This window comes from Xiphophorus hellerii, chromosome 11 (genome assembly GCF_003331165.1).
Source record: "Xiphophorus hellerii strain 12219 chromosome 11, Xiphophorus_hellerii-4.1, whole genome shotgun sequence".
NCBI lineage: Eukaryota > Metazoa > Chordata > Actinopteri > Cyprinodontiformes > Poeciliidae > Xiphophorus > Xiphophorus hellerii.
The window spans coordinates 5,126,303-5,141,313 of NC_045682.1; the positions used below are offsets into that span (position 1 = coordinate 5,126,303).

A 15,011-nucleotide genomic window follows, 5' to 3' on the forward strand; every position below is an offset into this window, starting at 1 on the left:
GATAAACTAAGTAAAAATAGCTTTCTTTATAGATTTAATTGGTTAAACAAAAAATCCATCCAGACCAACTTTGCTCTACTTAAAATTGCAATTGATTCCCTTGTTCAGTCATGAATTAACATTATTTTTTCACAAGCGAAAGCCTGATTTACAAACAAAAGATATGCTGCAGTTACTTTTCAGTTGGAATAAGTTTTCACTATATCGTCAACCAGAAATAAAAAAAGCACAAATTATCATTTTTTTTGGAGGGAATTACAGTTCATATGAAAATCTAAATTGGCAGTACAGTAACTAATGTACCAAGCAGTGCATCTAAAAATGCAAAAAAATAACTTTTCAAGCTGATTTGATTCTGCAGTGTAATATAAATGAATATTTATCATTTTCAACAGTATTAATTTAACATTATCACTATCCAGAAAATCTTCAATTCTCTCTGCATTACACCTAGCAATATTAAAATCTTTTGTATTTAATAGTACTATTAGCAGTATTGTGTTGCAGGATCATCAGTTTAACCCGTGATAGTCATATTGGTACAAAGTGTTAGAAATATTCTGGGTCTCACCAGAACTCGCCGTCATCCTGCACGGTGACGCCCAGCTTTTCTCTCTCACTCTTGCTCACCTTGTTCCACTCCTCAGAGCTGAAATCAGCAGGAACACATGCACCTCGCTGAAGCAAACCTGAACTTTATTATTTCACACACAGTCTATCGCAAATATTGCAACACCTCGTTTTTTCTTCTTTCAAAGTTGTACATTAAATGAAAGTCAAAATAAATAAACTAAAAAGTAACATTTTACCTTATCTGACTTGCTTTAATACAAATTAGTTCTATTTATAAAGTGCATAGAGTTTTTGCCGACTCCTTTGTTTGTGTTTTTTCCAAATGTTACAAAATAGGTTCAAATTAAATGGGACAGAATGTTTTAAGATCAATAAATGATGAATAAAAGACATTTGATAGATTTTAATTGTTAAATGAAAAAAGTTACTGACTGTTTGAGACAAATTAGCATGAAAATGTTTTTGTTCAGTGTCTTATTGACCTAACTATCTAGATATCTACTACAACTACCACTTCTGCTACCAATAATACTAATACTACTGGTAGTAGTAGAGACAGCAGGTATACTACTACTGCTTCTACTGCCAAACTGATACCACTACTGCTGCTATTACTAATACTTCCATTACTACTATATCAACTACCACTGCAACTACTATAAACAAATAAATAAGTAAATGAATGAAAACAAATAATGCATCAGTCACACATGATAACATAGAATGCTCCTACTACTACTACCACTATTTATACTCTTACTGCTATTACATATAGCAAATAAATACAGTGAATCATTCACACGACACAATGAACTGCTTTAGTTTGCATAGCTCAAAGCTAAACCTTAATGTCTGCTGTGTGTTCAAGGCTCTGGGGAATCATTATAACTTCTCTAAGTGTGTCTGTTTATGATCGACGGCTCCCTCCTAAAAGCCTTCCAGCCTCCACTCAGCAACAGGTTTGATCGAACCTCAGCTAAATAATTCAGCGACAGTCAGTGAATGAGATGATTCACGTTGCCTTAATGACATCTGTTTCTTTCACCCCCATCAATAATTCATATTCCATTATTACCCAGACTTACCACCTCCCTGCTTGGTTTCTGTAGAGGAAGGTCCTTCATGTGAGTGTTATCTGTCCCTCAGTGGAGCAGAGATGGACGAGTGAAGCAGAACTCCTGAAACCAGCCGTCTGAAAGGGCCGAATTCACTCCCTGTTGTTCACTGGGAGGCCCATTAGCTTGATTGCATTTCCATTTTTCAGTGTCTGTGTGACACTTCCCACTGTGTTGCCCTCTTGTCTACAATGTGTGCATTATTTATGGGCTGATCTCTGTCCAGTCATCTGAGATTTGCTCATTCTTTTCATGCAGTCTCTTAGAAATTAGCGTGTCAAAGTCAGACTCAGAGGAACATCTCACTTTTGGAAATTAATTCAGAGAAAATGTTTAGACCGTTGCACAGCAAGGTCACATATTAAACGATATATTCATTGTTTCTCCTCCTTTAACAAACACAGACAATTCAGTTATATCAAATTATGACAGATGACAGCAGCTTCAAGAGTTTGAAAATGAAACATTTGCAGCATTGTGTTTACCTGTCACTCCACGGGCCGCTCCACTCCTTCTCCCCCCAGGGGTTCCTCATGCGGATCATGTGCAGCTTCTCCGATTTGAAGAAGGCCAGCAGTCCGTGACCGAGCCGCACCTTCCGAACGTCTGTCACGGCATAGGCGTGGCCTTTGACTAAACCGCAGTCCAGCCGAGCCTCCATGTCCTCCACTGTGGTCGCCTGGATAAACGAAAGAATCAGGATTCTGGAAGAACCAAAAAGCTAAAGACAACATGATCCTTTACTCTGTGAAATCCATAAGAAATAAACATCTGGGTCAGTGGGAAGATCTTTGTAAAGCTTCTATGTTGGAATGTTATTTTCTTTCTTTAAAATTTCTTTTCAACATTTAACATCAGTAATCGTCCGTTACTTCAAAGTAAAGGTAAATGTAACATTATTTATATAGCACATTTTCAGCAACAAGGCAATACAAAGTGCTTAGGGCTGCAACTAATAATAATTTTAGAAAATTATTATTCTATTGATTAATCCCATAAGAAGAGTTTTTTTTATTATACTCAAATGTAAAATGTATGTATCTTTTCATTCAGTTTTGGCTTAATTACTGCTGTGAGTATGTTGTTCTTTCAGCATTTGTATGTTCTAGTTAACAATTAATCGATTACTAAATTAGTTGACAGCTATTTCAATAATCAATGCATCATGATTAATCTTATTAATCGTTTGATGCTTACACTATATAACATATTTTATTACCCACTAATATAATCACTCTCTCACAAGTAGAAAACTACAGATGCTCCTGGATTCTGAAAGTATGATGTCATAAACTTAATGTTTTTAGTTCCTAGAAGTCTTAGTGCTGGATATTTCGTACATTATATTACAGAATATTTCTACTAGGACGAAACGATTAATCGGAATAATCATGATGAATCAACAATTGAAATAATAGTCAACTAATTTAGTAAATGATTAATAGTTAACTAGAGTGTACATTCACAAAAAACACCATTTGATGAAAAACACTCAGAGCCACTCAGAGCCGTAATTAGGGAAAAAACTGAAAAAAAAAGTCAATATACGTATATTGTACTGTATATAAAGCTTAAATGAAAACTCTGGAGAATGTGCCAATTTTTTTACCCCATTAATCAATTAATCACTAGAATAATAGTTAGTTTTCTACAGAAGCAAACTAAGCCAGATGTCTGATGTCAGATGGGTTCTGAAGCTTTGAGCGTTCAGTGAAAGACGTCATTAGCTCACCCTGATGGAGCAGCTGATGAGGCCGTCTCTGTTGTGGACCTTGAGTACTCGTTCAAACAGCTGGTTACGAGACGCCTCATCTGTCGCCATCTGACCCTCTAGAAGGTCCACAGGCTCCGAAACACCACCTGTAAAATCCACCAGGGCGTCTGCTGTGTTTCCCCCATCCAAGGCCTCGTAGCAGCCGTAAACCCTGCAGGGAAAGAAGTTCAAGTTCAAGTTTATCTGTAGAACATTTCAGCAGCAAGGCAGTTCAAAGTGCTTTCCATCATCAAAACATCACACAGTCACCAATTGTGAAACAAGCAACAAACATTATATTTTGTTAAATGCCATCATTAAAATCATCAAGAAAATACACATCAAATATGTTGATCAAATATGGTGTTCCATTTGCTAGCTCTAAACTGGTGGGGTTAGCCTTGATTTAAAGGAACTCAGTGTTTCAGCTATTTTTGCAATCTTCTGGAAGGTTGTTTACTTATTTTTATTTAATTCAAATTCTTATTTACAAATTCAATCTTTGTTCCAGATTTGTGGTGCATAGATGCTGAAAGCTGCTTCTCCTCTTTTGGTTCTGGGGATGCAGAGCAGAACCAGAACCAGAAGACCTGAGAGGTCTGGAAGGTTGATACAACAGCAGATCTTTAATGTATTGTGGTGCTAAGCCATTCAGTGATTTATAAACTAACAACAGTATTTTAAAGTCTATTCTCTGAGCTATAGGGAGCCAATGGAAGGACTTTAGAACTGTGTGATGTGATCTGTGTTCCTGGTTTTAGTCAGAACCTGAGCAGCAGCGATTTGGATCAGCTGCAGTTGGAGAATTTATTTTTTAGGCAGACCTGTTAAGACACTGTTGCAGTAGTCAATGCAACTAAAGATAAATGCCTGGATGAGTTTCTCTAGATCTTGCTGGAACATTAGTTCTCTAACCCTGGAAATGTTCTTCAGGTGATAGAAAGCCAACTTTGTAACTGTCTTTATGTGGCTCTGAATGTCAGAGTTCATCACTACTCCCAGATTTAAGCCTGTGGTTTTTAGTTGTAATAACTGAAGCTGTGTGTTGACTCCCTATCATTCTTCTTTAGGTCCAAAGATAGTAAATTCAGTTTTGTGTTGGTCCTGATGAATGATAGTTATGGCACATCCACACATCGATTTGTTCTAAGGATCTGTTCAGTGCTTAGATGGGTTCAGAGTCACCTGATGTCATCGTAATATAGAACGGTGTTTCATCTGCATATTTATGGCAACTAATCTTATTTCTTTTTCCAGATATGCCCCGGAGGACTTACAGCTTTTAATGTGTAAAACTACAACGTAAATCATCAGCATCTTGCCTCGTCTGAGGCTGAATATCTGCTGGTACTGATACTGACTTGGCGTAGGCCTTTTCCACCAGGGCGCTCCAGAACTCGTTGCTGTCATTGGAGTGGCAGTAGACGAGCTGGTTGTCTACTGTTGGCAGCCGGTCGTCAATCACAACGTCCACCCACTCACCAAAGCGCCAGAAGCGGAAGTGGAAAATCCCAGCATACGAGTCAGGCTTTTCTGTGTCCCACTCCTGCTCCTTCCAGTCCGGGATGACCTGGAGCAAAACGAGGTGGAAGACACGGTGTGAGCAGAGGATTCAGTAAGATCACGTTCCGTCATATCTGCTGATGCATTTAGAGTCGGTGAACTAATTTATACACTTACCTAAATTATCACACCACATCAATTTTGTAAATTGCGCTCATTTTATTTATTTATTTATTTTTTACAAAAAACCCTAACCCTAGAAAAAATGTTAACAGAGTAAACTGGAGTCCTAATTTGACATGACAGAAGTAAAATGCTGTTATTATTAGACACGCACTGATCCGATATTAATATCTATATCTGTTCCAACATTGAAAAAATTCTAAATTGGGCCAGCTTATAAGGGCAGCATATTCAGTCTAATTGTCTGGTTTGTGCTCTGATTATTTATTCTACTTTATATTTACAATTCATAATCTCACTTTCTGAACCATTTGAAAGGTTTTTTTTGCAGTTTATTTCTTTATTTTACATTGGTGGTTTGAATAAATTGCTTTTACATGCTGGAAGCATGTTTGACCAACAAACATGCTGGTGCATTGAAGTGTGCTGTACTGGTTCAGAGTTCTGTAATAAATTTGTGATTCATTGCATTTATGTTGGTTAACAAAAAGATATGCGTTAAGTCAATTAAGGACTGTTTTTCTTTATTTGATCACTATCAGTAAGTGAACATATGAGCTATGCAGAAAGACAATGATGTCAAAAAATGGCTCAAAAAAGGCAGAGGAACTTTTCAAAAGGGTCATACTGGTTTAGACTTTTTTTCTCATCATTGAAAACAGTTTATTCTATATAATCAGATTATCTTTGTCTGATATTAAAAAACAGAAAGAAAAGACATCTTTAAGGGAGCAAATACGTTTTCCCCAGTTCTGTACAGACAGTGGTGGAACCTCCAACACTATGAACAGTGAACGACAGCAACATGTGAGCAAAGTGACAGGCCTCCAGCGGGTGTCCCTGGAGATGTCAAGATGAGCTAACTGAGCAGCAGCTCCTGTCAAACCTCTCTGCAGGAGGCAACTCTGTGCCGATGGAGAGAATCCGGCCCTCCGCTGCTCCAGAGCAGGAGGAGAGAGACGCATCACAGTCATTTGGTGATCCTTTGGATGGTTATCATTCATGTTTCTATTGCTCACTTTATCTATCTTAGCTTTCATCTGTTGTGATGAAGCAACAGAACTCTGGGAGTGAGATGACCTATTACTCTTCCTTGAACATGTTAGAATAGATCTTTAGGCTATACAAAATATGTTCATTACATATTTTGCACAAAATCATTCTTTGATAATGAGATTTTAGTCTGCTCAGTTCTGCATATTTTGAACTGCTTTCAGAATGTGCTGTTTTAGGGCCTCTGTCACTTTAAATCCAAATAAACTGCTACTGGCCATTCCCCCCCAATTCAACATTTACAATCACATGAAAAAATGACTTCAAAAAGATACACAAATGTACAACCATGCATCTTTGAAAAGCAGAAGTGGTACCTCCTGCACAACCAACAAGAATGTAGCAAGTTGCTTCTGGATGGTAGGTCAACAAGTAAACACTTGTCTTTTCTAGCAGCCATTGTACAAAGCACACAGCGGTAAAACCAGCTGACCAAACATGCAGGAACTCAGCATGGGTTGCTAGGTAACAGGGCTGTACTTGATTGGAGTTGCTATGTAACAGGGCTAGGCTTGCCAAGTAATCAAACCAAGCTAACTTTACTTGGGTTAGCTAAGTAATGGCGCAGTGCCCATCAAATGTAACTTAATCACAAGGTTTTGAAAAATATTAAGTAAAAAACATTAATTTATTGCTAAAAAATGCTTGATGGATTTTTTTAAGGACTTGGGCAGTTCTTAGAAGCAGTAGTATGATGGCGTATTGTAGATAGAGAAAAAAAGGCACAAATGTCCACCAAAAAACTTGGAAATTTTTAGATTAATCTCATAAATGTTCTTAGCAAAAACGTGGATATTTCAAAAGTTTCAAGAGTCAAAGATTTTTGAATTTTGAAACTCTGAAAAGCTCTGAAAAGCTTGAGAAATTTTCCAGAGAAAATTTCTCAAGCTTTTTCTAGCAAATTTTCAACTTTTCAAATTCAGAAATTTCCTCTTCCTTTTTTTCCCTCCAGGATGGCACTAATATGCCATCAAATTACAGTAGTTGTACAGTAGGGAGCCAAATGGAAGCAGAAAAAAGTGCAAAATGGAGATTTTGTATAATAGGTCCCATTTAAGACTGAACAGAAGTACACAGTGATTTGCATTCCCCTGATATTTCTAAAGTCCCAAGAGGAATGAACAAAAGTTTTTTTCTCATCCTTTTCCTCTTGACCAAAGTCAACACATCAGGTACTTACTGCCTTATTCATAACAAATATCTGCAAAGTGAATTATAAGTTTGCGCAGTCCAGATGGAACTTTATGTTCTGGATGTGCTGCTGTAACCAAGCGAGCAAAGTCAAAAACAAACGTGTGACAAACAGTTCTAAGTACAGCTCCCAGCGGGCCGGTGCTGAGCTCTGCTTTGAAATGTAATTAGATCCTGTTTTCTCCTGGCTCATCTGTACCCTCCCTCTGTTCTTTAACACTGCTTAGGCGTGAAGTCATGCAAACTGTGGCAGTCAGCAGAAAGAGACGGAGATTAAGAGATAGTGGACAGAGAAAAAGTCCACACACAGAAGCCGATTTTAATCCAGCCTGCAGTTGTTGTCGACCGCTAGTCCTGTGGGAGGATGTCTACAAAGACTGAACTGCATTTCCGGCTGGACAGCCAGCTGACAGAGGTGATGCGCCTGCGGGTCCAGTCCCTGCAGCAGCGCAGCCAGAAGCGGCAGGAGGGCGAGCGCTTGCTGAGGCCCAACGAGGCTGTGTACAGGCTGGACTTCTCCAAGCAGTCGCTCCGCTTCTCCCACTGGACGGTGCGGCTGGCGCAGCCAGGGCGCCTCACCATCACGGCCACCTCGCAGCTCTGGACGCCGGATCTCACCAACCTGATGACGCGCCAGCTGCTGGAGCCCGTCGGTGTGTTCTGGAGAACGGCTGCCGAGGACGCGCCCGCTCAGTGCTACGAGGCAGACGCGGCTGAGTTCGGGGAGAGGATCGCAGAACTGGCCAAGGTGAGGAAAGTGATGTACTTCCTGTTTGCTTTTGCAGAAGGATGCAGCCCTGAGAGTGTCGACTGCTCCATCACCTTCATGGTGGACGCTTAAGACATGCGACGAACTGAAAGAACTCAAACGTTTTACCTTTCTTGTGTCATAAACTAGTGATGACACAATTTTATGAATTGTTATTTTGTGAATTCAAGAAAATTTGGGACCAAATCTGTTGTTTGCTTTTTATCTCTGCAGCCATTAATGATGGGAATAAATACAGTTAAATCAAATAACAACTGTGTCCTGGTTTTATTTGAAGGGTTCATACACTTTTCCCACAGTAAAATTAAAGCACTTTACATTTTCAAGGTAAGTTTTCAAACTTCTCCAGTACCCCACTTTGGAGATAATAAAACAATAAGAGCCCACTCTTATTGTTTACAAAGACTACAAAAGATGATTAGGGCCACTTAAAAAAGTGAACTGACTTTTATTTTTAAACTTAGAATTTACTTTAATCTCAGAATTTTGACTTTTGTCCCCATAATTTTGACTTTAATTCTACCAATATTCTCAGAATTTTGATTTTAAACTCAGAATTTTCTTATATATACAGTATATATACAGTATATATACATGTATTCAAACCATATATACCTAACAGGTCCAAGACAAAAACACAAATTTAACAAAAACAAAATCCCTCAATTTCAATAACTTTGTTTAATGTATGAAATATAAGATGATCAATAAGTCACTGAGTCTTTTGTAATAATTAATATAAATTACATTGAAACAATTTAACCAAATGGTGTTAAGGTAAATGACGTAAAAGACAAACAAAGAAAGTTAAAATAATTTTGGTAATGCCAACTGATCTAAAACAAGTCAGATTTAACTTCAGACAGTAAGAAAAAATTTATCTGTATGTTTTTATTAGATGTATAAAAAAATTTGGTTTCAGCTGTAAATAACATTTCCAAACTTAGGCTTTTAATGAATCAGTACATTGCACTTTGTTACAAAACTGTTCAGTTTGAAAATCAAGCTTTATACAGAAATAAAGCACTTTTCAAACCTTGAAAGCACCTAATAGAAATTTGAGAATTTTCCAGGCTTTCAGATGCCTGTCTGATCCCTGTATTTGTCATTTCGTGGGTTGAGAGCTGAACCAAAATGTTCCTGTCTGATAAACATTCAGCCCGGAAGGGTTTCCCTCAGCCCGGTCCCACATGAGGAAATGCACAGAGACAGAGTGAGTATTCCCCAGCAGATGAGCAAACCGCCACATAATGGTGACCCTGACAAACAGGAGGAAGAAGGAAGCTCTCTCCCTTCTCCTCCTCCCTAAGGCTCACCGTGGCTTCTACAAAACGCCTCCGGCTCTGCTCAGGAACTGTGCTCGAGAGGCGCCTGAGAACATGTGAACGTGTCACAGATCAGGTGAATCTCAGCTCATTTCTTGTCAGCGATTGATTTTGTTGAAGCACAAGAGGCTGAGTCTGGTTTCACCCAAAAAATGTCAGCGCGCTCTCAGGAGTCCCAATTAAAACCGTCCCGCCTGCAGCCTCTGAATCCATGAATATGGATTATAGTTCGGTCTCCTCATTGCTATGCATCGTTCTGCTCATTCTTGCATGTCACTTGTTGACCAAAACACAAATTGGACCAAGCAGGATTGTATTTTAGCGGTGGCTGTTTTTTAGTTCGATGAGCCTAACAATGACCAGGAGAATGCTGCGTAAGTTTTCATCAGTGACAATTAGTTTAGTAGAGCATCAAAATATTCAACATAGCAAATTATTAATGTCTGATTTAGGAGAAAAATATTTATTGAAAGAATAGTTCAAAGATGTAAGCTAATAAATCCTCTTTATAGGTTTTCTGTGGCTCCAACGTGAGTTATATTTGTATATTCACACTTTAATGACTAGATTGGCTAGAATTTATGATTATTAATAAGAGTAAGAACAATACAATGTATACAATATAATTATTATTTATTTTATAACAAAGTTGTTTTTAATTCTACTATGTCTACTGCTATTGGAATGCTATAAATAATAATGTTGATAACAATAATGATGTTGATATAATTTATCCATCCATCCATCCATCCATCTTCTTCCGCTTATCCGAGGTCGGGTCGCGGGGGTAGCAGCTTCAGAAGGGAGGCCCAGACTTCCCTCTCCCCAGCCACTTCTTCTAGCTCCTCCGGGGGAATCCCGAGGCGTTCCCAGGCCAGCCGAGAGACATAGTCCCTCCAGCGTGTCCTGGGTCTTCCCCGGGGCCTCCTCCCGGTGGGACGTGCCCGGAACACCTCACCAGGGAGGCGTCTAGGAGGCATCCTGACCAGATGCCCGAGCCACCTCAACTGGCTCCTCTCGATGTGAAGGAGCAGCGGCTCTACTCTGAGTCCCTCCCGGATGACTGAGCTTCTCACCCTATCTCTAAGGGAGAGCCCAGCCACCCTACGGAGAAAACCCATTTCGGCCGCTTGTATCCGCGATCTCGTTCTTTCGGTCATGACCCAAAGCTCATGACCATAGATGAGGGTGGGAACGTAGATCGACCGGTAAATCGAGAGCTTCGCTTTTTGGCTCAGCTCTCTCTTCACCACGACGGACCGGTACAGCGCCCGCTTGACAGCAGACGCTGCGCCAATCCGCCTGTCGATCTCCCGCTCCCTTCTTCCCCCATTCGTGAACAAGATCCCGAGATACTTAAACTCCTCCACTTGGGGCAGGACACCCCCCCTGACCCGGAGAAGGCACTCTACCCTTTTCCGGCTCAAGACCATGGCCTCGGATTTGGAGGCACTGATCCTCATCCCGGCCGCGTCACACTCGGCTGCGAACCGCTCCAGCGAGAGCTGCAGATCACGATCTGATGAAGCCAAAAGGACCACATCGTCTGCAAAAAGCAGAGATGAGATCCTAAGGCCACCAAATCGGATCCCCTCAACACCTTGGCTGCGCCTAGAAATTCTGTCCATGAAAGTGATGAACAGAATCGGTGACAAAGGGCAGCCCTGGCGGAGTCCAACTCTCACCGGAAACGAGCCCGACTTACTGCCGGCAATGCGGACCAGACTCTGACACCGGTCATACAGGGACCTGACAGCCCGTATCAAAGGGCCCGGTACCCCATACTCCCGGAGAACCCCCCACAGGGCTCCCCGAGGGACACGGTCGAACGCCTTCTCCAGGTCCACAAAACACATGTAGACTGGTTGGGCGAACTCCCATGCACCCTCCAGGACCCTGCCGAGGGTGTAGAGCTGGTCCAGCGTTCCACGACCAGGACGAAAACCACACTGCTCTTCCTGAATCCGAGGTTCGACTATCCGACGGACCCTCCTCTCCAGGACCCCTGAATAGACCTTGCCAGGGAGGCTTAAGAGTGTGACCCCTCTATAATTGGAGCACACCCTCCGGTCCCCCTTTTTGAACAGGGGGACCACCACCCCAGTCTGCCAATCCAGGGGAACTGCCCCCGATGTCCATGCGACATTGCAGAGTCGCGTCAACCAACACAACCCTACAACATCCAGAGCCTTAAGGAACTCCGGGCGGATCTCATCCACCCCCGGGGCCCTGCCACCGAGGAGCTTTTTAACCACCTCGGCGACCTCGTCCCCAGAGATTGGAGAGCCCAACCCAGAGTCCCCAGGCTCCGCTTCCTCAGTGGAAGGCATGTTGGTGGGATTGAGGAGGTCTTCGAAGTACTCTGCCCACCGGCCCACAACGTCCCGAGTAGAGGTCAGCAGCACACCATCCCCACTATAAACAGTGTTGGTGCTGCACCGCTTCCCCCCCCTGAGACGCCGGATGGTGGACCAGAATCGCCTCGAAGCCGTACGGAAGTCTTTCTCCATGGCCTCTCCAAACTCCTCCCACGCCCGGGTTTTTGCCTCAGCAACCGCCCGAGCCGCATGCCGCTTCGCCCGCCGGTACCCATCAGCTGCTTCCGGAGTCCCACAGGCCAAAAAGGCCCGATAGGACTCCTTCTTCAGCCTGACGGCATCCCTCACCGAAGGTGTCCACCAGCGGGTTCGAGGGTTGCCGCCGCGACAGGCACCGACAACCTTGCGGCCACAGCTCCGATCGGCCGCCTCGACAATGGAGGCACGGAACACGGTCCACTCAGACTCCATGTCCCCCACCTCCCCCGGGACGTGTTCGAAGTTTTGCCGGAGATGGGAGTTAAAGCTCCGTCTCACAGGGGATTCCGCCAGACGTTCCCAGCAGACCCTCACAACACGTTTGGGCCTGCCAGGTCTGACCGGCTTTCGCCCCCACCACCGGAGCCAACTCACCACCAGGTAGTGGTCAGTGGACAGCTCCGCACCTCTCTTCACCCGAGTGTCCAAGACATACGGCCGCAGATCCGATGAAACGATGACAAAGTCGATCATCGAACTGCGGCCTAGGGTGTCCTGGTGCCAAGTGCACATATGGACACCCTTATGCTTGAACATGGTGTTCGTTATGGACAATCCATGGCGAGCACAGAAGTCCAGCAACAGAACACCGCTCGAGTTCAGGTCGGGCGGGCCGTTCCTCCCAACCACGCCCCTCCAGGTCTCACTGTCATTGCCCACGTGAGCGTTGAAGTCCCCCAGCAGAACAAGGGAGTCCCCAGGAGGAGCACTCTCCAGTACCCCCTCTAAGGACTCCAAAAAGGGTGGGTAATCTGAACTGTCGTTCGGCCCGTAAGCACAAACGACAGTCAGAACCCGTCCCCCCACCCGTAGGCGGAGGGATGCTACCCTCTCGTTCACCGGGGTAAACCCCAACGTACAGGCGCCGAGATGGGGAGCAACAAGTATGCCCACTCCTGCCCGACGCCTCTCACCCTGGGCAACTCCAGAGTGGAAGTATGTCCAGCCCCTCTCAAGGAGACTGGTTCCAGAACCAGAGCCGTGCGTCGAGGTGAGACCGACTATTTCTAGCCGGAACCTCTCGACCTCACGCACTAGCTCCGGCTCCTTCCCCACCAGAGAGGTGACATTCCACGTCCCAAGAGCCAGTTTCTGCAACCGAGGATCGGACCGCCAGGGTCCCCTCCCTCTGCTGCCACCCATCCCACACTGCACCCGACCCCTTTGGCCCCTCCCACGGGTGGTGGGCCCATGGGAGGGATATAATTTATATTAATATAAAGTTAAAAATAATATACTTACAATAAATAATCACTATGTTAATTGCTTGTTTCACAATAGCTGGCTGTATGTTTTCATGATGTAGCTCTTTGAATTGCCTTGTTACTGAAATGTTTGATACAAATAAACTTAAAATAAATACATTTTATTGTGATTGCATTTTTAATACTACTACTATAATTATTCTAATAAATATAATGATAATAATAGTTGCAATAATAATTGCAATTATTGCATAGAATAATTATTATTCTGATTAATGATAATGTGTATACAATATAATAGCTATTACTACTACTATTTATTATTACTATCATTATATTCCTGACAGCACATTGGCCGGAACACATTATCTCTCTTATTTCTAAAAGGACTACATCATGTTTAATTGCCTTCTGCTTCCTTTCTATGTTAACATTATTAAACATTTTCGCCCTTTAGCGTTTAGTTGTGTCCAAACCAAGTGAGTAAAGATACAAAGCAGTGCTATCAACAGTTACGACTGGGATTCTGTCATCTGTTTCTGTTTCTAAAACAAACAAAAACGTCTCTCAGGTTCTTTCTCTTCATGCAGTTTTGTCACGAGACAACCAACAGCGGAACAGTTTTATTCCGGCTTCAGACGAGAGTTTCAGCACCTCCTCGGAGGGCGTGAATGAGTTGAAAGTCAAATGACAGTTTGTCAGAGCGCAGAAGAAACTAGATGTGCGTCTAGCAGAATCTCCTCATGAAGGTTTGTGCTTCTTTTAATTTCACAGATTAAAAGCACATTAATGTGCTGATTTCACATTAAAATTGAAATCAGCTAAAACATAAGACATGGCCAGTTATTAATCTAGCCTACGCTAATCTGTCTGCAGCTAAGTCAGAGTTTCACAGGGTTCATCGATCCATCCGTCACAATGCATCGTCACTCTTTCTCCATCCATTTGTACTGGCTGCTAGTCAGAGCAGTGTAAACAATCATCTGCAGGTTACACCCTGATAAAAATCACATTTAGCCTGAGAGCTTCCAGTTTGTCCTCAGAGACTCCACACTAGGCAAACCAGGGAGGCGCTTTAGTACTCTGATCTTTACATTGTCAAATAATGGTTGCTAATGGATACAAGCATTCATTAGAGGATAATTAAAACTGCACTTTAGCAAAGTATTGAGTTCATATACTGTACATCTTCAGAAATGTTTTCCCTCAATGTGATCATCATTAATGGAAAGAGACAGACATGGGATTATATCTACTTTTAGATATATATACTTTGATCCAAGCAGATAAACTTTGATAACCTTTTAAAATGGTGATGTTCAGGCTTCCTGATGGATCTCTGAGGTTTTTTAAAGATGATTTTCAAAGATACTACTTTGATATCCCTCTGATGCATGAATTATGATCCTTTGTGTCAGAATTTTTTTTCCATTTTTTAAAATTCTTTTCTTAAGGCATAAAAAGGGTAGGAATTTTTTTTTGTAAAAATAATTTATTTTTTATTTTTTATTTTTATGTGATCAATTGTAATTTTGTCCAAATACAAAGTTGTTATTTGAAAAATACATCAGTAGTATTGTTCCTTAGGGGTTATCTGATGTCACAATATTTTTTTTTACTTGCAAGAGTCGTCTACAGTAGAAGGAGGGACCGGGTCGGTTCTCATGCTTTTTTGTCTGTCGGCCATATTGTATTTAACAAAAATAATTTCTTGCATTTGCAGCTGATGGCCAGTAGTTGATGGTATATTTTATGATGCATTAGT

The 15,011-nt window shown here is 42.0% G+C and overlaps 2 protein-coding genes across 2 annotated transcripts in view; one reads left to right on the top strand and one right to left on the bottom strand.

The window, feature by feature from the left end:
- Positions 1-15,011, bottom strand: part of capn5b (calpain 5b) — a 37,488-nt gene that overhangs the window by 6,612 nt on the left and 15,865 nt on the right. Inside the window, exons 4-7 of the mRNA XM_032576500.1 lie at positions 4,803-5,011; positions 3,421-3,613; positions 2,174-2,367; positions 572-649 (exon numbers count right to left, since the gene is read on the bottom strand). Of these exons, the coding sequence (XP_032432391.1) occupies positions 572-649; positions 2,174-2,367; positions 3,421-3,613; positions 4,803-5,011 (674 nt within the window). The remainder of the gene's footprint in view (positions 1-571; positions 650-2,173; positions 2,368-3,420; positions 3,614-4,802; positions 5,012-15,011) is intronic.
- Positions 7,564-8,388, top strand: ompb (olfactory marker protein b). Its single transcript, XM_032576501.1, has one exon. It carries the CDS (start codon positions 7,736-7,738, stop codon positions 8,210-8,212), a length of 477 nt encoding a protein of 158 aa, XP_032432392.1. The 5' UTR covers positions 7,564-7,735; the 3' UTR covers positions 8,213-8,388.

Coding starts and splice junctions, on each gene's coding strand:
- ompb (XM_032576501.1), top strand. CDS start 7,736: ATGTCTACAAAGACTGAACTGCATTTCCGGCTGGACAGCCAGCTGACA.